The sequence below is a fragment of the Lissotriton helveticus genome, chromosome 2_1 (genome assembly GCF_964261635.1).
Source record: "Lissotriton helveticus chromosome 2_1, aLisHel1.1, whole genome shotgun sequence".
NCBI lineage: Eukaryota > Metazoa > Chordata > Amphibia > Caudata > Salamandridae > Lissotriton > Lissotriton helveticus.
In genome coordinates this window covers 60752051-60775944 of record NC_136059.1, presented here as the reverse complement: position 1 = coordinate 60775944, position 23894 = coordinate 60752051, and the positions used below count along the sequence as shown (strand labels likewise).

The 23894-nt window shown below is 43.6% G+C and overlaps 1 protein-coding gene across 1 annotated transcript in view; it reads right to left on the bottom strand.

Annotated features, from left to right (window-relative positions):
* Positions 1 to 23566, bottom strand: part of LOC144820063 (vomeronasal type-2 receptor 26-like) — a 29414-nt gene extending 5848 nt beyond the window's left edge. Inside the window, exons 1-3 of the mRNA XM_078677718.1 lie at positions 23504 to 23566; positions 19355 to 19591; positions 671 to 794 (exon numbers count right to left, since the gene is read on the bottom strand). Of these exons, the coding sequence (XP_078533844.1) occupies positions 671 to 794; positions 19355 to 19591; positions 23504 to 23566 (424 nt within the window). The remainder of the gene's footprint in view (positions 1 to 670; positions 795 to 19354; positions 19592 to 23503) is intronic.
* Positions 23567 to 23894: the final 328 nt, after the last annotated feature.

Below are 23894 nucleotides of genomic sequence, written 5' to 3'. Positions count from 1 at the left end.
ATGAAAAGCCACCCTGCCTGGATTTTCATGGCCCTCATTATATAGAGTAAGGAAATGCATTTCTCATTGTGGAAGGGGGGTTTCATGAGTGTTGCTGTGGGTATTCCAATGCAACACCCTTGCTTTTTGACACTGTCCTTTGCGAGGGTATCAGGCTTCAAATGATCTTGCACACAACACAGGCACCCTTGCACCATGGTTTAGGAGTACCTGCATTGGTGCTAAGTAGCGAAAATAACACAAGCGCAAGAAAAAGAGAGGGATACACCATCATCTTTTAAATGTGATGCATTCCTGCCCTTTCCCAGTTACGCAGTGCAGCAACGTCACTTGCTGTGCTTTGATTTTCTCATAAATATGCACCCCAGTCTCTGAGCAGGATACATTGCAAATACTCATCTCTGTTTTTGTGTCCAATAAAGCCAGGAGTCTCTCTGTTGTCAATGTAGGACAAAACAAGTTATAATATTATGCTGTGATCAAAGCAGTTCCAGAAGCATTATTCATTATTCTCTAGCACAGAAGGTTCACAAAAACACACAATCAGCTGGGCTAATAACATGAATATTTGTTGAGGAGGCACACCTTTGGAAACATTCCCTCCTGTATTTAATGCACTTGTTCTTGTTAATGCCTTATAAACACCTTCAGTTAAAAAGTCTTCACTCACCAGAGGAGTTTGAAAACTCTCCCTCTGCACATGGCACACAGACAAAGCAGCAGGCAGATTTTCCTTCTATGGGAGCCTTCCTGTACCCAGGTGAGCAGCTCTCACTACACACAGAGGAGGGGGTCTGTGAAGAAAAGGGATTATATGGTGTGAGAAACCAGGACTGTTTGCGGTGTCCTACAATTATTTTACTCCATTTTTGACAACATACTGGTGTTTACTGACTCTGATTGTGCCCTAGGCCCTGCTAGCCAGGCCCTGTGCCTTTACTCTGTTAAAAAGTATAAGGTAATTAGGTGTAATAACAAGTGGCACCTACCCATGAGTCCCTATTATATGGTAGGGCATGTAGTGGCTCAGCAGATTTAACGCACTTATGTGTGTACTGCTGTGTTACTTGATTTGCAAGCAGCTTTTAAATTGAAATTATATGTAAAATCAACGTTGCATTTTGAGATACTTCCAAAGTATTAAACTTTCTTATTTTTACACATATGTCACCCCTAAGTAGGGCCATTTTAAAAGGTGTTTTATATGCCTAGGTGAGGGAAAACTTACCGATTTAATTGTTCCCCATTGTTGCATTTTAGCTCCAACATAGGAATACTTTATTAAACTGTAACTATTGCAGGAGTGACCTAAAATGATGTTTCAGGGATTTAAAAGATTAGTAATGATACATCCAACAGCTTGCCAATGTTAGATTTAGTATGTCTAATACATAAAAAAGTTATGAAACTTTTCTGTTGAGCGAAATCTCACCCTTCAAGCAGCCTCTCCTGATTCTCTAGCCTTTGACAGGCTCTACCAAACTGCTCTGATGAGGTGTGAAGTGGCATGCACAGAGACAAAGGTCATCTGGTGGGAGGAGAACTGCATGAACAGAGCAAGTGGCAGGCAGGGAGTAGAATAACCAAACTGACAATACACAGGCTCACCCCCACTTCCTACCCCTGCAGCAAACTGGGAGCCACAGTAATTAGATAAGCAGAGAGACTGGAAGGGTGTGTTAGAGAAAAAAAGCCACCCTAGTAGCCTGGCTGACCCAGATCCTAACCCCAAGAATAGAATTTCTCCAATTTGGATTTTAAAGTACTGGGCTTTGTGGCACAAGAGAATGCCACACTTTGGGGGATGTTGTCATACTTCTGGGTGGTACCCTGCCCCCCTATGGACAGAGGTGCCCCCTGCCTGTCACCCAGGGCCACAGAATAAATTTGGGAGAGCTTCCTAGCAACTTAATTCCTTTCCCGAAATTGCAAGAAGAAGATAGACAGCTGTGCTGGAACCCTGGCCAGTACCAAGAGGATTGCAATCTCAATGACTGCACCTGCTGCACCCTTTGAAACTATAGCCCACAAGGAATTTGCCTTGCTTTGAAAAGAAAGTGAAGGTGTGTACTTCCTGAAAGCAAAAGGTTAAAAGAGCTTAACCTGCATCATCTACAGCAAGAAGAAACCAGTGGAGAAGCTCACACTCAAGCACACAGAGGCCTGGGGGGAGGAAGGGCAGACATACATTTAAAGAATGAATTGGTGGAGGGTCACATATATAAAGGAGGCCATTCTAACATCAGTTCATCTATGGCAATTCCTCTATTTCACTTAAAATCAGGTGTCCTATGACAGAACTCGACAAGCTCTTTATTCATGATATGACAGACTACAGGAACTCTCAAGCCTCCATTGGGGTGATATACCCATGTCTTCCCATTACTTAGCACAGGATGAATGCACAGCTTATCTCCATTAGGGTGCTTGTGATACAGTGATCAATCATCAGATGCAAACCGGACAAAATACAAAGAACCCGAGAAAGTAGATGGGATACATTGCAATTCAGATAAAAGACAAACATTTCTCAAATGCTATATAAGGTTGAAAAAATAATTATAAGCACTCATTAACTAGTTATCACCTTTAGGTCAGAAATGAAAAGAGATGTAAAAGTTTTTTTTTATTACACATATAATGCAAGTTTTGGAATATTGCTTTACAATGTGAGCCGGTGTACATAAATGTGAATATTCAAACAGTGTAACAAATATTGCTGCTGCATTTAATGTGCTGCGAGAGAGCTTGAAAGGGAGTCAGCGTCACAGTCTTATCCAGAAGGTCAAGTTAACCCCAAAATGATTCTTTATCCAACCCTTTGGGCATACATTTTGCCAATTATTTTGGGGTGACAAAGGTGACACAAAATAAGCCTTTGTCTAAATTAATATCAGTCACTAGCAATCACTGGGGGGCCTATTCCAGTTCATATTTTTTCAGCCGGATACTGCTCTAGACAGAGATCAGACATATGCAAATCAAACAAGTATAACTCCATTAGGAGCCATCCAGCTCAACCTGCCAGGACTCTTCTTGGCAGGAACACAAGTTCTGGTTGGGAAATATAAAATTGTGGAGGTGCAACATAGACATCGTCTTGGTGATCTGGAAGGGGGGTGCTGAGTCAGTGGGAACATTTTTAGACTGGCTCGACCAAAGGAATCCTTTGCTCCATTTCACATCCATCATGACCAGAACAGGACTCCCATTTCTGGACCATTTTATCAAACCAAAGAAGGCAATGCTCCATACCTGTATCTATCACAACCTACTGACAAGAACGCCCTGCTAGCCTTTGACAGTTTCCACCCCAAATCCTTGAGAATGAAGCTAACTTTAGGCCAATTCTTTCAACTGCACCCCAATTGCACGGAGAGAACAATCTTCAAAGAGGAAGCCAGCCTACTCTCCAGTAAACTATCTCAATGAGGATATCCAGAACACATCATTATGATAGCCCGCAAAAGAGCCATGAATGCCAACAGGGATAACCTATTAGAAAAAAAGATTGAAACCTGTCACAGACAAACCAGTGTGTGCCACCACCTTCAATACAGCCTCTCACCAAATCAAACAGGTGATACTGAAACATTGAAGTATACTGAACTCCCAGGGATTGAACATTGAAAGACCCCTGTTCTCTTTCAAAAGGAGCACCAACTTGAAGAACCTACTAGTACACACAAGACCGGGAGGACTACCATAAAGAAGAACTGAAGTACAGGATCCCCTACCACGGGTACAAGGACACTCCCGCTACGGATGTTGTAATGATTGTCAAATGACTAACAACACCAAGACCATCGACATAGGATTGACCTATCCTTAGGAGCAAAGATCACAGACCAATTGTAACACAGAAAACATGATCTATTTGATCACTTGTCCATGTGACATGGAGTATTTGTTCATGACCACCAGGAAGGTGAAGACACGTATCATAGAACATCGAAGTAGAATAAGATGCAGGAGATCAAATACCAAACTCACAACCCACTACCTGGGAAGACAACATACTCCAGATGATATGACCTGGACTGTTATTAAAAAACCCACTCTGCCACCCTGCATAGGGGACAAACCAAGGGCACTACTCTTGAGGGAGCAATAGTGGGTGTACGGGTTGAGGAGTCAGACAATTGGCTTAAATGATGAAATACCGTGGCATTCTCTTAATAGATAAAACCCTTTGTACTGGCATTTGATTCAGTGAAAAATGGTAATCACATACCCTTCTCCCCGACCTATAGACCTACATTCCATCCTGGTAGGTCTAAATTACAGGGATCAGGCTAGGGGCTTGTGGGCGATAACCAGGCTTTAGAAGACTAAATGTGCGCATATACACCACTGCGTAGACCCTCAGCGCAGAGCACCTGTACCCTACTTCCCACATTGCATAGTGGGGTAGCTTAGTCTGCACCCAGACCCCTTGCTTAGATGACCTTAATCATACCGCCTATTGAGCATGGCCATGTATGCACTTCTGCCCCCCATACATACATTCAAGAGGCACAATAAAAAACCTGATCAGGCACCCTTGGGGTGTGTGTCTTCAGGGCAAAATCAACTTTATCCAAACCAGGGTAGCAGAACACTCCTTTTCTTAAAAATGCCTGCTGCATTGACAAGGAGTTTGTTGGTATCCATAGCAACAGGCCGCCGCACGTTCTAGGAAATAGCCGGGGCTTGGGAGAGCAGAGCCAATTAACTGTGCGTCTGACGTCAATGGGTTTGTTGGGACCCATAGCAATGGGCTTCCGCCCATTCTAGGGAACAAAAGCGGGAATTGAGAGAACTGAGGCACGTGATCGTGCACTGATGTCAAGGTACCCGGAAGCGGATCCGTTAGACGGGATTCCCTTCATATACAGCTGGGCTCCCTGACTCCTCACACTTCTAAATGGCAGGAGCAGGCGAGCACTGACGAAGGAAGAGCACCATCCTTGGAGTAGTAAGGAGGAAAAATGAGATGGAGGATAGCACTAGGGCACACATGCTGACCATCAGCTTGATTCTTGTAAACCGGGGGGATTCCTCAATTCACGGGGGACCTTCTCTGGCATGCGCAATCTGTCGATTGTCCATTACAGAGACTCCAGTCTCTTACACTACTATTGAAAGACCTGGCACAAGTGAAGGGTGACAGAACCGCCGCCGCTCTGTTTATGGCAGATTAACTTTTGAGATATGGGGGTTATAGATAACATTCCTCATTACAACATTATATGCGGGTAATCTTTTGGGCATATACGAGTATCACGATGGCACACTAATGCTAATTATCATGAAATTGACCTAAAGCACTGACAAGTCAGCCCGTATAAAACCACACAGGGTCCGATATTTTAGTACCGTTAATGTACAGCTACTGTTAAGACAATAATAACGAGTACGATGTGTGTCTCTCTCCCTCATTTTCCTTTTACCATCCTAGAGTATGACAACAGGGGGTCTCTCCTTGCAAACCACCATTTTTAGCATGACTTAGGGGCAAACTTGGTGAGAATTCTACATCCGAGTATTCCTTAATAGTGGCAAGTACTTGAAGTGTGGCTTGTTTGATGAGTCAATCAATCAATCAATCAATCAATAATTGTAAAGTGCACTACATGCCCGCGAGGGTCTAAAGGCGCAAGGGGGGGGGGCGCTACTGATCAAACAGACAGGTCTTGAGTATCCTCCTGAAGGTCAGCAGGTCTTGGGTCTGTCGTAGGTTCAGTGGGAGGGTGTTCTATGTCTTGGCGGCGAGGTGGGAGAAGGACCTCCAACTGGTGGTTGTTCTTTGGATGCGCGGGACGGTGGCAAGGAAGAGGTCGGCGGAGTGTAACTGGCGGATGCAGATGTAGAAGGAGAGTCGTCTGTTGAGGTAGGCTGGGCCGGTCTTTTGGAGTGCCTTGTGTGTGTGGGTGAGGAGCTTGAAGGATATCCTCTTGTTGACGGGGAGCCAGTGTAGGTTTCTCAGGTGGGGGTGATGTGGCCTTGGCGTGGTATGTTAAGGATCAATGTGCTGAGGCGTTTTGGATCCGTTGTAGTCGTTGGATGAGCCTGGTCTGGGCTCCCGAGTAGAGTGCGTTTCCGTAGTCGGGTCTGCTGCTGAGGAGGGCCTGGATGACTGTCTTTCTTGTATCTGTCGGGATCCATCTGTAGATCTTGCGGAGCATGCAGAGGGTGTTGAAGCAGGTGGAGGTTGACTTGCTTGGTCATTGAGAAAGTTGAGTCGAGGATGATTCCCAGGTTGCATGCGTGGTCGGTGGGTGTCGGGCTGCCCCCAGTGCCGTCAGCCACCAGGAGTCGTCCCAGGCTGAAGGGTCGGATCCGAGGATGAGGACCTCCGCCTTGTCCGAGTTCAGCTTCAGACGGCTGGTCTTCATCCAGTCGGCGATGGCCTTCATTCCTTCGTGGAGGTTGACTTTGGGGGTGATGGTCCTTGGTGAGGGAGAGGATCAGTTGAGTGTCGTCGGCGTAGGAGATTATGTTGAGGTCGTGCTGTTGGGCTACGTGTGCAAGTGGGGCCATGTAAATGTTGAACATGAGTGTGTGAATGATACAGGTGACTAAACCTACTTATTTCAGCATGACCTCAAAATTGGAGAATGAAATGAGAATATAGTGACCTAATTGAGGCAGCTCATGTCCGCCGGGTGTAACACCCGGGATATTAGTGTTTTTAACTTTGGTGTGGAGCGGGCCTTGCATGGATGAAGCAATTTTTAACTAGTTAGAGCACTTGAAGGAAAATATACAGCCTAACCTTGGGACTGTATCTTTTTATCTTTCACAGTAAAATCCAAGGAATCTCATGTGGTAAATTCCTCAGAGTAAGGACTAGGGTTTGAAACACCTGCTACCTCAAATGGTGGACTAAGTAGGAACCTATACACTGGGACTAGGAGAGTCCTGAAGAAGGCCGACGTGACCCCTGTATCGGGCACATCCAGACGGCCGAAACATGTTGACCATTGGGCAGCAAGGAGGGGTGCAAGGAGCACATGATATCTCCCTAGCACTACCATCCTTCAAGTTTTTAGTCCTGGCCGGAGGATCCAGTAATTAAGTCTAGGTTTAGGGACACCTCTGAGTTAGTTTTAACACTCACATTCACCTCCATTGTTCCCAGTAACAAGTTGGAATATTGTTCTCTTCTTTTTATGTTGTGTATATCTTCCTCACCTGTATTGCTCCACCCAATGCGTTGGTTGTGCTGTGGTGTGTTGTAAGCAGCCCTGTGATGAAGCATGTCACACATTTGTGTGAGTGAGGGAAGTATTAGAACACACAGCACGTGTCCACACCAGATCACAAAACAATGTTTTCTCACTCACGACACCTAATTTTCTCACTCCACTCCGCTCTTGGTGTGTATAAGTATTTAATATGGGGTTTGGAGTAGGTGAGCACCGTACCCTCTCCTCTTCTTTATTGTGTGCTATAGGAACACAAGTGGCCCAGATCAGTGTGTGCTTACTTAGGCCCCCTTCGTTAGGTGTAGCTGCAAACTTCTCTCTGGGTGAGCATGGGGTCCATTTCTGTCCTGAACCATCTCGTACAACACCCAGACACTGTCTAGGCTCTATCGAGAGAATAGTTGAAAAGTTATGCACTGGAATACACCCCATAAGGTGCTAATGACTGGGATTAACTGAAGAATTTCTTCCATCACCTTGGTTGTTGCAGCAGCTGTCGCCGGGAAGTCCAAAATCAAAAACATTACAAAATTTGATGTAGAAAATAATTTAGACTTCAATGATTAGAGCTTGAGGAGTGTGGTGAAGGAGCAGCTGTCAAACAGGTTGTGAATGTACGGAGATAGAATAAATGTTGATTTAGAGTTGTGTCAATCGGATGTAATACTCTGTGATATACATGCTGGGTGCACCGAATTCATTGCTGATGAAATGTAGTATAACTCCTGAAGAAGGCATTGAAAAATCTGCCACAGCAGCATGAAGCCAATATCTGGGAGCTTGTTTTTGTGAGTCATCTTCTAATGTAAACTCTATACCTTTAGGCTAAAATATATTGTAGGTAACATGTGGTAAATAAATAAATAATACCTCTATTTTTGACTGGATATACAATAACAGATAGCTCAATAAATAAGAGTCAAGATTCGAGGTAGCTGGAGTTTGCAGGTTTTAATACAGCATAAAGGACAGGAACAGGACAACCTGCACGGCCAAGATCTGGGATGGCTAGCGCTTCTTTTAATAACAGTGCACAAGCATATATAGTTAAACAAAATACATGGTATTCAATACAATAGGCGTAGCAGTGGGCAGGGCCTGTAGCAGTCGCGAAAGATAAGGCAGAAAGTAGGTGTAACAAGAGGCGTGAACAGGGCGTATACATAGGCATGTGATGCAAACGTAACAGAATATGTCATAAATGGGGCGGAAACATGGAGGGGGCTACCTAAGGAGCCGGGACCTCTAACCTAGAGATGCGGGCAAACTGGCAATTACGTGTTACTAGGGAGAAGCTGGGGGCTATGACTTCTGCGCTAGAAGGAGAGACTAAAGTCTGGAGAGTCAGAGCGACATGTACCTAAACACTATCTGGTATCTGATGTTTAGAGAACATGTTGATAGAATCCAAAAGTTATCAGGGTAAAGGCTAACAGACTCTAAGACTGGTGCATGCATTATTCTACATGTAGTGCGTGTTGAGGAATATTAAATGACCATTAATACAGTATTTCTCTTACATGGAGACGTAAAGGCTAGACCATGACGGAAACTATTGATGCGATTCAGTAGCTTAGGAATGCAGAGAAGGAGGGCTGGACTGATAACTAGAATCATAACATACTCTTGGCAGACTGGCAGGCAGAGCCAGGCCGAGCCGGGCACTGTGAGGCATGAAGTAAGCTAAGGGTCAGGGATACAGGTGGGGGCTGTATCGCTCCTCGGAGAGGGTTCAGAAGACAGGAGCTGAATCTGAGTCCGGGCCCTTTTGAGGCCTAGAAACGGGGACTTTACAATGAAATAACGTGCACACTGAGAAACGTGGCATAGTAACTTTACATAGGCCTGATATTCGTTGTATTCACGAAAACTGGGAACTGGCATACTAGAGATGGACACAACTATAATTGCGTCTTTAATCGATCATGGGAATACATATGCATATTAATCATGCACATATAACATAAGATGGGGAACACGTAGGGACACAGAACATGGCAAAATTTACTTTTCCACATTCCCTCCTTGTCACTACGTTTCCATCAGGAAATATCTATATTCATGATACCGTCTATCATTTCATACAGTATCATTTGCTCGTCTCGAATTGTCTTGGAACGGGATCTAGGACTAGGACTTGGAATACAGGATGTAGCACAAATGCCGCAAATCGCAGGGCCACATTGTATACAGAGGCAGCAACTGAATATGATCGCTACTGCAATACCTAGAAATGACAATATTTTCCATCCCCAGGCAGAAATTATACTCCAAAACCAACCGGACCATGTCCAGGTGCCTGGATTCTGGTGTAACTGATGGGCAATTTTATGAAGTCTGGTTATAGCTGAATAAACAGACGGCGCGTTATTAGGAATGAAAATGCAGCAACTAGATCCGATGACTCTACATGCTCCTCCTCTATCGGCCAGTATGACGTCAAGAACGAGACGATTTTGGAGCACGACAAATCTCATAGCAGATTGCTCTTCGGTTAAGTTACCTAGGGCAGAGGCAGTCTCATTCACTACTGCTTCAAGGGTTCTGGTCAACCTACGGATTAGCTTACTATTCTGGATAGGGCCTATAAAGAAGAAGAATCCTTTATTGAAGTCTGTATACTGTTCTAGAGCAGTTTCAGTTTGATCGACAATTGGGGACTCGATCTCCCTTCTATGTCTAATGTGTACTAGATGTGTGTTTCTATGATAATCAGATGGGATTAGAAAAACTGGTGGCAGTAGGAAGGCAATGTAACATGTTCCCTCCCAATCGAGGGGCAGACGAACATATGCGGTCTGACCACAAACAAAATAAGAATGATGTGAAGCTTTGAAAATATATTTCCCACTGTCACTATACTTGACAATAGTAGTACAATCACTATGTCCTATATGTACGGAACCATTCTTTCTGACACATAATTCGCCTTTGACTGGTAGTACTGAAATAGCAGGTAAGTCTGGAGTAGGATCAGACTGAACATTCAGGACCATAAAATTCGAGGAATAATTACCCAAATTATAAACTTCATTTTCTAGATCTAACCCTGTTCTGTGGGGAAGACCTTGCTTGTCTGGAAAACATGTACTATTCAGAAGGGACATATCTGTTGAGGATGACGTTAACATGGACCAGGCTCCACATGAACCATTATGTGAAAACGGATAAGGAAACAGTGGCAAAACTCCCTTCGGTGTCTGGAAAGGGGGGAGTCGACCACACACCCAACAATTAGTGGCATTGCTGGTCTGGTGTGAATAATGTAACATACGGATAAATGAATTGTTGCGCATAGCAAGACGATAGGATAGTTCGTGAGGAGGCAGATCACTAAACGTGTGCTCTACTGTAGCATTAGAAAACATATTGACATGAGAAATTGGAAAACATAAATGAAATGCATAACTTGTGCAGGTAACCATCAAACTTAGAAACAATATAAAACTTAGAAAAACGATACATCGGATTGAGTTTTGACTAACTCTCTCACTATGGGGGTCTATCTCATACATGTCAGATACCTGTCTAACCGTTTCACCCGAGGGGGACTTAGACAATTAAACTGGCTGACTTATTTTACTAGACCGGAGCTTACTTTTATACTCCTGCTGCGGAGTTTTCTCTAACAGGGGAGGCTTGGAATCAAAGTCAATAGCGGGACAGTCCTTAAAAATAGGGCAATTTTTAGAATCGGAAATGTCTGTAGAAGTGTCATTGAACGTTTTAGTTCTTAGTCCGTGAAATTTCTTGACATGAGACAGATGCACCCAGCCTTTTCTCCCTTCCAACTTCACGGCCGTGCGGGTGGTCAGAAGGACTAACTTCGGCTCCTTCCAGCGAGGCTCCAGCGGACTTGAACGATCAAAGTTCCTAATTAGGACCAGGGTGCCAGGAAGGACCTCGTGTGGCTTGACTTCAGTATTGTCGGGAAATGCAGCGGCAACCTGTGAACTACAAGAGTGTAGGGCAGACATCAAGGAAGCTAGGTAATCTGTCAGCATATTACTGGAAACATCTGTAATACTTCGGGGTCTAGGTGTACCCCACATGTTCGGGGGTCGGCCGAATACGACCTCATAAGGGGACAGACCTGATCTGGAATGTGCGACCATGCGCATATAAAATAGGGCGACTGGCAGAGCTACTAGCCAGTCTACACCTTTCTCTTTACAGACTTTGGCGATGCGGATTTTTAGAGTCTGGTTATGTCTCTCTACGAGACCTGCTGCTTCAGGATGGCGTACACAATGGAACTTCCACTGGTACCCTAACAAAAGGGAAACATGCTTCATGAGTTCAGATGAGAATGGCTGGCCGTTATCAGAATACACGACCCTAGGGAGTCCATAACGGGGGAAAAATTCACGAACCAGCAGCTTGGCAGTGGTCGCGGCTGTGTAATCTGGGACTGGATATGCTTCTGTCCACCTGGACAAAGCGCATACAACTACAAGGACATACTTGAAACCTCGACATCGCTCCATCTGAATATAATCCATCTGGAGGACCTCAAAAGGGTGGTCAGGAGGTTGGAATCCCCCTTGTTCCACCGGGACACTTTTACCTGGATTGAACTGGCAACATATCATACAGGTACGGACTTTCTGCTTGGCTGCAGCTCGTAAATGCTTGTTGAACCAAATGTTCTGGATACTGTCTAACATGGCTTTTTCTCCTAAATGTGCAGGACTATGTGCGGTATTAATAATGACTTGAACCATAGAGTCGGGGAGAAACCATGTGGCTTTTCCCTTCGTCAACCATCCCTGGTCTGTCTGGACCCCTCCTTGTTCGGACCATTTCTTGATTTCATCGGGAGTAGCATGTGACTGGATATCTATGACATCTTGAGTGGGGTCCTTAACTGTCATACAAGTAGTCTGTTCTAGAGTGGATGTCGGTGTCTTGCTAACTGGAGTGTCTGGAGTCTGGGCTGTAAGCTTGGCTGTTCGATCTGCTAGATCGTTACCTTGGGAAATAATATCAGTAACTTTCGTGTGTGCTTTGCACTTCATGATAGCGATAGCTGTCGGTAAATGTATTGCATCTAACAGAGCTTGAATAAGGAAACCATGCTGAATCTTGGTTCCATGAGAAGTCATAAAACCTCTTTCCTGCCAGAGCACTCCGAAGTCGTGTACAACTCCGAATGCATAACGTGAATCTGTGTATATGTTAACTTTCAGGTTCTTGGCACGTATGCAGGCTTGGGTCAGAGCGACTAGCTCTGCTGCTTGGGCGGACAGAGTATCAATACGGTGTGTCTCTATAACTTCAGTGTCAGTAGTCACTGCATACGCGGCTACTAGTTCTCCTGTACTTGTTCTCATACATGAACCATCCACATAAAGTGTCAGGTCGGGATCAGGTAACGGAATATCTGTCAGGTCTTGTCTTGGCTTTGTCATGGTGTTAACAACTTCCACACAGTCATGCGTGGCAGGATTTGAAGTAACTGACGGTAACAGTGTAGCAGGATTTAGAACGTTGCAGCGTCTGATTTCTATGTGTGGCTGGAACAGTGTCAGTTCATAACCTGTTAAACGTGCAATTGTCAAGTGCTGAGTTTGTGTTCGGTTTAAAAGAACTTCCACGGAGTGTGGAACTTGTACTGTCAAGGAGTGTCCTAATACTATGGAATCACTTTGTCTGATAGCTAGTGCTGTGGCTGCAACTGACTTGAGGCACGCAGGCAACGCCTGGGCTACTGGATCTAATGTGCTAGAAAAATAAGCACAAGGCTTGTATTGTCCGGCTTGATCTTGTGTAAGAACAGATAATGCTGTACCATCACGTTCTGTAACAAAAAGCGTAAAAGGCTTACTGTAGTTCGGTGTTGCTAGAACAGGTGCTTGGCATAAGGCATTCTTTAACTCATTAAAAGCAAGTGTATGTTCAGATGTCTAAGGGAGAACAGTCGATACGGCTGCCTCCTGTGTCGTTAACTGTATCAGTGGTTTTGCTAGAAATGCATACTGAGGAATCCATTGTCTGCAATAAGAAGTGAGGCCGATAAAAGCACGTACCTCCTTCTGGGTCTTGGGCTGAGGAAGACTCGCTATTAACTGGATACGGTCGGGTGTCAACTGCCTACCCCACTTGGACAGTAAGTGGCCTAAGTAGATCACTTGCTGGACACAGAACTGAAGCTTCGAAGGGGACACCTTGTGCCCCATCTCGGCTAGGAAATATAGAACTGTAAGTGACGCTCGCACGCAGTCACGTTCAGAGCGGGCTGTGATCAGTAGATCATCGACATACTGGAGCAGGGCAGTGTCAGTTGGCATGTGAATATTGTCTAGTTGTCTTTTAAGTGCTTGACTGTAAATACTAGGACTTTCTGTGAAACCTTGAGGAGCTCGTGTAAATTTATAGCTCCTTCCATTTAAACAGAATCCAAAAAGGTACTGGCTGTCCGGATGAATGGGGACACTGAAAAATGCGTTCTTGAGGTCTATGACAGTAAAAAATGTGGCTTCAGAATCAATGGCTGTCAATAGAGATGAGATATCTGGAACAACTGGGTACTGGGGAATGATACATTTATTAAGTTCTCGAAGGTCAATCACTAATCGATATACTGGGGGTGCATTTGGATCAGTACGTTTCATGACTGGAATGATAGGAGAATTACATACATTGGAGTCAGTTTCTACAACTACTCCTTGAGCCATGAGCTCGTCAATAATTTTGGATAAGGCTGCTACAGCCTCAGGTGGCAGTCTGTACTGTCTGATTCGTGGTAGGACTATACCTTGTTTGAGAGTCACACGATGGGGTGTGATTTGCATAAAACCAACATCAGTTGGACCTTGTGCCCATAGATGCTGCGGAACATTAGACAATCTCGGATCAAAATCTCGTAAAACATAGTGACCCTTGAAGTCACGCAAAAACAAACGTATTCCCTCTGGGGAACAACATATGACTGCACCTAATTCTTTCAATGTCTTAATGCCTAACAAATTTTCTGGACATGATTTCGTAAGTAACAGGTCAGTAGTTCGGGACAATGGACCTACTTCTAGAGTAACTGGCTTTGATATCTCGTTTACAATAGGCTTTCCTGAAAATCCAAGGGAAACATTTCTAGAGCCTGAGAGCGGAGCCCCTGGAACCTCGTCGTGACTAATAGTAGTCCTACTTGCCCCTGTATCAATCAGAGACTTTCTATCTTTCCCTAATACTTGACTATGAACATAGGGACCCTCTTGATCTACAGGAATCTCGATGAGAGGCAAGCCTACCTCCCTCTCTAGGCTGTTTCATGAATACGCTTGATACTCTGGATACTCTGACTGAGCATACTGGTACATCTGCTGTGTAACATGCTGTGTTGCAGCGATAGGCTGCGGTGCTGGAACTGTCTGTTGTGCATTCTGTGGCTGAGAAGTCTGTGAAACTTGTTCTTGTCTAGGCGGACGTGGTCTTTCTTTAGTTTTACCAGTGGCTATGTTGTGTTTCAGAACTGCACACTCGTTTATAAAATGACCTGGCTGTTTACAATAATTGCAGGTCCCTTTAACAGGAACTGCAGGATGACTGGCTTGATTCGGACCCCTCTTCTGACTATCCTGTGGAACAGATTGTGCAACTAGTACTTTCATTTTCGTGTCTTTCATACGTCTTCTCTCGTGTTCTTGCTCTTCCCTGATTCTATTCTGGTGATATTGGAGCATCTGAAGCATCTGGGACGGAGTACTAGCTTGCCATGTACTTTCGACTTTCAAAACTCGATTCTTAACTTGTGGACTTGAATTCTCGACTAATTTAGTAACAAAAAGATGAGGGTATGACTCACTACTCGTCTTCAAACCACTGTTTATTATAAAACATTTCTCGAATCTGGACTAAAAATCACTAGTGTCTTCGTCTTGTTTCTGTTTACATGCTGAGATTGCATCCCAGTCTTCCTTTTTAGTGGCTAATAACCTAGGCAAAACCTGTATCAATAATTCTGGTAATTCTTTACATTTGTCTCCGAGACCGGTACCTGGTACTCTTATCTTATCTTCAGCTTCTAGAGCTGTCCAATCGATCTTTTTCTCTCCCACCTCCCAATCCTTTTCCTTGAGTTTTTCGTATACCCCTGCGGGCAACAGGACTTTTAGCATTTTAATTATATCTGGATACGTGTATTCTCCCATACGGAGCATGTCTTTTAATTCTCGGTGGAACCCTGCTGGATCTTTGTCGTGACAGGGAATTAACTTCTTCATTTCTAAGAGTTCCATCTTTGTGACAGGGGTGTAAACAAATACTCGTTGCATTTCACCACCCGCTGCCTTAACTGGATGTACTTCTCGTAACGGATGCTGTCTGTCTATGTAAAACGGTTTACTTTCTGGGGGTGAGACATGAACAAAATGCGGGTTCAGAAACGTTCTATATTTATGGCGCTGTTCTAGAATGACACTAATTAAATCGGTACCTAAACCTTTCCATCTATACTGGAGTAACTCGTTCAGGATATCATGTAACGGACCTGGATCAGAATGTTGACCCTCATACAGTGTAATGAGGTGCTGGATCATATACATACCCACCAGTCGCTGCTCGGCTGGGGGCAGTTTCAGAAACATTTGTGCCACTATTTCGTCTAGAAAAGTGGTAGAATCAGTAATCCATCGGACTGCTGATCGGGCTAGTTCTTGTTCATGCATGGTACTTAGCTCACTATAACCGATTCGTGACTTCAGAATTTGATCGGTAGCTTGAAATACTTGCTCTAGAGAACCTTGTTCTGGTGCTGGAAGATGAAGGACTTTCTTGTGTTCTAGGCGTAAATGTCGGTCTGGAAATCTAGATTTACCTACATACGCTATTCTGGAGGGATTCTCGTCGTCTACCTCTTCAGTAGGAGAGTCATTTTCTTTCTCGCTTCCTAGAGCTTCTTTGCGTTGTTCGTGTAACCTTATTATTTCTTTACGTATTTTCTTGTACATACTCTCTATACTATTAAGTGTCTTGTGCTTACCCTCGGCTATATTATCACTCCACCTTGTCAGAATTTTCATTTCGTTCGGATCTTTAGTCGGGGAATCTTGTTCCCTAATTAAACAATTGATCAGAAACTTTAATAGCATGAACTGAATCTCAGCTTTCCTGAGAGACATGACTTCACCAATACTTTCTAGATCTTGTCCTGTACGAATGAAACGATACATTCTGTCTAGATCTTCTTTCATATTCGGTAGGGTGACCAAATACTCGGACACCTGCCTTATACGTACGGAATATATAACCATACTATCCTCGCCTGGAACTGGATCATAACAGCATTCAGTAAGAGCTCGCCTGATTTCTGCAATGGACTGATATTTGGGCGTACGCTGTAACGCACGTTCATGTAACTCGACTAACCCTAGACGTCTATTTGGCGGCGGGGTACCAGGAGGACCTCCTCCCGCGGCCCCTGAACTGGAATCGTTGACTGATACTCTTCGTGCTGGCAAAGTGACTGATGTGGCGGGAATTTGTACTACGGGCTGGACCGGGGGTACCGTAACAGGTGCTGTAACGGATGCCCCGGTGGCTGGAGGACCATGAATTACATTATTTACAGGAGCTGGCGGAACAGGATTTGCATATTCCGGGACGGTGTCGTCCAAATAGGACGAGAGAAAAATATCAGCTGCGGTCGGTTTGTGACGTAGCTTGGTCGGAACTAAGGGTGGCGGAAAATTACATGGTGCTTCCGGGGTTGCTTTTGGCAGGCCCTCGGCAAGAAGAGGATACATACCCTTAATGAGGGCATTTCTCTGTCTGTCTGACTGTTCGGTTTTAACTCGTTCACCTATTTCGATTAATTCCCTTTCTTGGGCTCTTTCTGAGGATTCTCTACTTAATTCGGACTTTCTGATTTCTTTTTCGGTTCTTTTATGAGATTCTTTGCGCCATAACTCGATGGCATCTTTCTGTGACTGTCTGGCTTTCTTTTTCCATAATACTTCTTCTACTCGCATGATGCACTCGGCATCCCATGTACCCGATACGGGCCATCTATACTTTTCTTCTAACTGTTTGGTGTACTCCACCCATAAATCTAGATATAATATGGCACTTATGCCATGCTTTTGATACATAAAATGACCTGGACTGTCCCTAGGCGGGACAGGAACTGCTTCTTCTAACAGACCTTTTCTAGTTTTTAACTGACGTAATTTGGAGAACAAAGGCATAACTAGACTGGAGTTCGGACACAATACAATACACAATGAACACGATAATTACTGAAGAACAACACATTCATACCACGACATTGAAATACATGAATGACATTTAGGATAACTGTTCGGACAAAATACTACCTGGAATACCAAAAACAGAATACACGAATTTCTCGAGAACAGAACAGACTAGGACAGAAACTAGATGCACTGCTAAAACAGTACGAAACTTACCGGTCTCATAAAGAGACACGTCAGGACCCGCATCCACCTAAGTGGACACTTCGTGTTGGATCTGTGTACCCAAACCCACGGACCAGAGACAATGCAATTGACCCTGTCTAGATACTACCCCAGCAACGGTACTCACCGGGCAGCAAGAACGGAAGGCCTCGGACTGGACTGGACGGCTACGACGCCGGACGGACGAACTTCGGACTTCTGTTACGGGTGGGCCTCCGGATACCTCGGACCTTGGACTCTCGGCTTGGGCTCTGGTCGGGACTCGCCGCGTTCCTCCACCGCCTCGTCTGGATGCTGGACCGCAACCTCCGTCTCCTCCGTGGGCCTGAGGGATACTTGAAGCAGAAATATCTGCACGTGCACGGTATGGTTCCGTCACGGCTGCAGAGGATCAGGGGGCCTGCGTGGCTTCTCCGGCGCGTGGGGAAAGGGCAAGTCCCTGTTCGGGCGCCATTATGTGGTAAATAAATAAATAATACCTCTATTTTTGACTGGATATACAATAACAGATAGCTCAATAAATAAGAGTCAAGATTCGAGGTAGCTGGAGTTTGCAGGTTTTAATACAGCATAAAGGACAGGAACAGGACAACCTGCACGGGCAAGATCTGGGATGGCTAGCGCTTCTTTTAATAACAGTGCACAAGCATATATAGTTAAACAAAATACATGGTATTCAATACAATAGGCGTAGCAGTGGGCAGGGCCTGTAGCAGTCGCGAAAGATAAGGCAGAAAGTAGGTGTAACAAGAGGCGTGAACAGGGCGTATACATAGGCATGTGATGCAAACGTAACAGAATATGTCTTAAATGGGGCGGAAACATGGAGGGGGCTACCTAAGGAGCCGGGACCTCTAACCTAGAGATGCGCGCAAACTGGCAATGACGTGTTACTAGGGAGAAGCTGGGGGCTATGACTTCTGCGCTAGAAGGAGAGACTAAAGTCTGGAGAGTCAGAGCGACATGTACCTAAACACTATCTGGTATCTGATGTTTAGAGAACATGTTGATAGAATCCAAAAGTTATCAGGGTAAAGGCTAACAGACTCTAAGACTGGTGCATGCATTATTCTACATGTAGTGCGTGTTGAGGAATATTAAATGACCATTAATACAGTATTTCTCTTACATGGAGACGTAAAGGCTAGACCATGACGGAAACTATTGATGCGATTCAGTAGCTTAGGAATGCAGAGAAGGAGGGCTGGACTGATAACTAGAATCATAACATACTCTTGGCAGACTGGCAGGCAGAGCCAGGCCGAGCCGGGCACTGTGAGGCATGAAGTAAGCTAAGGGTCAGGGATACAGGTGGGGGCTGTATCGCTCCTCGGAGAGGGTTCAGAAGACAGGAGCTGAATCTGAGTCCGGGCCCTTTTGAGGCCTAGAAACGGGGACTTTACAATGAAATAACGTGCACACTGAGAAACGTGGCAACGTAACTTTACATAGGCCTGATATTCGTTGTATTCACGAAAACTGGGAACTGGCATACTAGAGATGGACACAACTATAATTGCGTCTTTAATCGATCATGGGAATACATATGCATATTAATCATGCACATATAACATAAGATGGGGAACACGTAGGGACACAGAACATGGCAAAATTTACTTTTCCACAAACATTCAGTTAAATATAAAATTATTTGATGCCTCAAGAAAGTAGATTGTTTGTAACATGGCTACCATTTTATACATGTTATAGCGTGTGCAGGTATATAGGAAGCTCATTTTGTAGACTGACCTGATTAAATTCGGACCACCAAGAGTCCCAATGAATTGAATTTTTGCTGATGACAAGTTGATGACCAGTGGGAGCGGATGAGTCAAAAGTGCCAACTTGGATTTCTCTGGTGGTTCCATTTGGATAGACAAGCCAGTTTACTATGTCATACTGAGCAGGTGCATCACCTGTGTCGTCAAATTCAAAATCAGCTCCAGAAGGTGTCTTAAAATGAATCTTCTGCAGGAACCCGATCAGCTATTAAAATACAGAATAGATGCAATAAACATGATGCTAACTGTATTACCAGAGCTCATTACTCTTTGCAAAGATAATTCAATGTTGTTATGAATGTAACAAAAGTAAAAATTAAAAACAAACCATAAATCATCAATTCTTTACACTATCTGGTAAGTTGAGTAGTGTGGCTCACTGGTTAGAGGCGGCAGGCCTGAGAGCAGAAGTCAGCCCGGGACCAGGGTTCAATTCCCGACGCGGCAGGGTCGTGGACCTTGGTCAGCGGACTCGATAATTCTCGCTTCGGTGCTTACTCTAATCAGGGGTTCCACTCGGCAACTCTGGGCATTAGCTTGCCTAATCTCCACAACGGCCCCACCAATTCCGGGGATGCCTGGCTCCACCTTGGGGACTCCCAGCATGGGACCATCCCACAGGGAAAGCCAGGACGGGTTCCCCAGAGTTATACAGCGCCGGGACGCCCCGTTGCTGGGGCAGCAGTGCGCTTTACAAGTATACTACATTTACATTTACATTTACATTTAAGTTAGCCATGTATTATGTTCCTTGAATTTTTGCTCCTGACAGAGTTATTCCATAATAGCCATAAACCATTCAAGGAAACATATACCCCTATTAACACCAAGGTGTCTCTAGATAAGATCAGTACATCCCTTTTCCTACTCTGGAAGACCTACCCCATAAAGGAGTACAGCCATGTTGAAATCATTAATCCATTAGAATGATGTATCATGGAAAGCAACTACAGGAAATGAAGTAAATGGTGCAATTTAAGCACCACTGCAACAAGAGAATGCTTTGCTGTAATATCACAATTGCAAACTGTGCATTTGTTGTGTATAGTGAACCACAAATATAATCTACTTCAATTGCAATGATGCTGCTATAAGAAATTGTGCTGTATGATAATGATTCTGAAACAGACTTTAAAACGAAATAAACAGTTGTCCCTCCAATTAGTCAACACTATAAACAGCTTCTTGCTAGTTGTTGGTTTGATGACAGGTTCATTTTACACAATGGAAGCTATACAGGTCCCTGGTACAAATATACAGTATCACTTTTACCAGCTTAGGTGGAAGTGCAGTTCAAATAAAATAGTATCAAAAATGAAAACACAATACCAACATAAGTTAAAAGGCAATTACAAAAAACAAACACAAAAAAACGTCAGAGGAGCACTGCATTATATGTCAACAAGGCAAAGCATTATTTTAAAAGCATCAGATTTTATTATGAAAAAGAGGGATTAGCATCCACAGTTTATTTAAAAAAACACAATATACAATTCATATGCAGAAAAACCAAACAGTCGACGCAGTGTTTCGGTGCTTTAGTGATGTGACACCTTCTTCAGGACGGTTTTCTATACAGAAGAAATACATATATTTTATTTGCAGGCTCTAACAGATATTGACATACACATCTTCACTGATTTATAAATTGTTTTACTTTAAAACAAGTTCAACAATTAATTAAGCTCAAAACCTACATATCTCTATCTTGGGAAATTGTGGGCTAAACCGGAAGGTCAAAATTACATACATATTATCCAATACCCACGATTACTTCAAGAAATAAGGATCATTGTTCATATATGTCCATTCCTCTGATAATAGTAACCGGGAACATCCATTTATGTTAATATATAAAAGGAAGCGGTCCAGGCAGAGGATACTATTGAGTGCAAATATCAGCACCATTTGAAGAGAACATAGACCAATATTGCGAATATGTCTTGTTACAACACGAGTAAAGTATATACAACAATTACCCCCTTTTTTTGATTTTCACCTAGCTATCCGGTTGGGAAATCACATATTAATTTCTAAAAAAGTTCTGTATTTCTGTTCATCTAGCGATGTTAATCGAGCACCAAGCAAATTAAAAAATGGTGGCCATATAAACTACCTTTGATTGGTATTGAACAGGTATGTGATTCTAGAGATGTAGGACAGAAAACAGTAATTTATGATTAGGTGCGTACCTGATAACATTGTTACTATAGGTGGTGTTTTGTTTCATTATGTTTTGTCTATAGATGGTTTCCTATTTATCCACATTGGAATCAGCAACACCGCAAATGATAAAGCGGATCTGTTTGTCCTTTTAAAGTATGATGACTAGTCTTCTTAAACTAGAGGTATGTGTGTTTTTCAAACTAATTGGGGACTAAAACTTAGAAAATTAACATAAATGGATGTTCCCGGTTACTATTATCAGAGGAATGGACATATATGAACAATGATCCTTATTTCTTGAATTAATAGTGGGTATTGGATAATATGTACGTAATTTTGACCTATGAGTTTAGCCCACAATTACCCAAGATAGAGATATGTAGGGTAGGTTTTGAGCTTAATTAATTGTTGAACTTGTTATAAAGTAAAACAATTTATAAATCAGTGAAGATGTGTATGTCAATATCTGTTAGAGCCTGCAAATAAAATATATGTATTTCTTCTGTATAGAAAACCGTCCTAAAGAAGGTGTAACATCACTAAAGCACCGAAGCGCCGCGTCGACTGTTTGGTTTTTCTGCATATGAATTGTATATTGTGTTTTTTTAAATAAACTGTGGAGGCTAATCCCTCTTTTTTTTATAATAAAATCTAATGATTTTAAAATACTGCTTTGCCTTGTTGATAAAATATGCAGTGCTCCTCTGACGTTTTTTTGTATTTGTTTTTTTGTAATTGCCGTTTAACTTATGTTGATATTGTGTTTTCATTTTTGATACTATTTTATTCGAACAGCACTTCCTCATAAGCTGGTAAAAGTGACACTGTATATTTGTAGCAGGGACCTGTATAGCTTTCTGATACTACACTCTGTCGCAATTTGATTTGAGGGCACCTCCTTTTTGGTTTGTCCATTTTACACCATGGCCATACATAAGGATTTGTAATGGAGAAATGTCGATCTTAGTGTGGAATATAATGCTGATTATAATTTTGTTATTGTACATGGGAAGTACGTTCTTGATAAAATTATGCTGCTGTCTGTGGTTTAGGGATTGCAAAAACAACTTCACACAAAGTCAAAAGAGATTATCATGCTGATAATAACCCTGCATTAATGTGGTTACATCACGTATGATTTGGGTTGATATACTCCATTGGACAATCACGCTCCTTATCTCAATACAGAAAAGTATCAGGTGCTATTTTGTTTTCATCATTCTGACACCACTACAGTCACTGACCCACTAGTGCAAGAAAAATACCTAACTTTATGCAGAGAAAGCTTGTGAGACTTCACTGATTAACATTCCTCAGAATTTCCCCAAAAAATATTTATGTATTTTAACCGTTATGACGGGTCTGGTCCACCTGCATCTTATTATTACTAGGTGCCAGACAAGTTGTAAGTTTGAAAATTAGGCACACACGTTCAGGACACACATGGTTCAGAGAGAAATTATAATTCTAAAGAGGATTGGAAAACTGTCATGTGGTTGAAGGAGCTTTGGTTCTTTTAAAGATTTACAAACACACTTTAGTGGTTTTCAAAGGGATGAAAAACATTAGTAGCAAGGCTTTGAATGAAAATTTTTCGAATATCGCATACAATTTAACATTGTGTAGTTCAGATAACATAGGGCCCCATTAGGATGGAGGGCGGACTTCAGTCTGCACGCCACCCTAGCGGTGTTGGGATTGCCCGCCAGCGGTGCGGCGGTCCCGCACCACCAATTAGGATTCGACCACCACCCTAACGGTCGCATTCTGTATTGTTAACATTGCGGTGGGTGCTGCTGTGAGCAGCACCCGCCGTTATGCCATAAATACATGTGGTGCATTGCCATGCATAACGTGGCAGGCAGCACGCAGTGCCTGCCACCTTGTGCTTGGCAATGAGGGGGTTATGATAGGTACCCCCCAAGTGCAGCCCTCTGCCCCCCCCACTCACCTGGGGACCAGCAAGGGGTCCCCAAAGCAATTCTTGCCAGCCTTTCCATGGCAGCATCGCCATCATGAAAAGGCCTTAACCGCCACGCATCATTAGATGGATGGCGGTGCCTTCCTGGCACCGCCAACATATTACGCCTAAGTTCCACCCGGCCTGCAATCTTGATGTTTGCCCACCGGCAGAAAAGCGGCAGACAGATTTTCCGTCGACTGCGGTACCCCCACCGTGGTAATTTGGCAGGGGGTAAATGTGGCTGTGATGGTGGGCAGTTCACCATCATAATCCACCCCTTAGTCTTATGGCCAATAGATATTGACATATGTATCTACAGGATTCTGTCTAAATCTGCCATCACATGAGCAAGAGGACCATAAGTATAAGTACCTAGGGC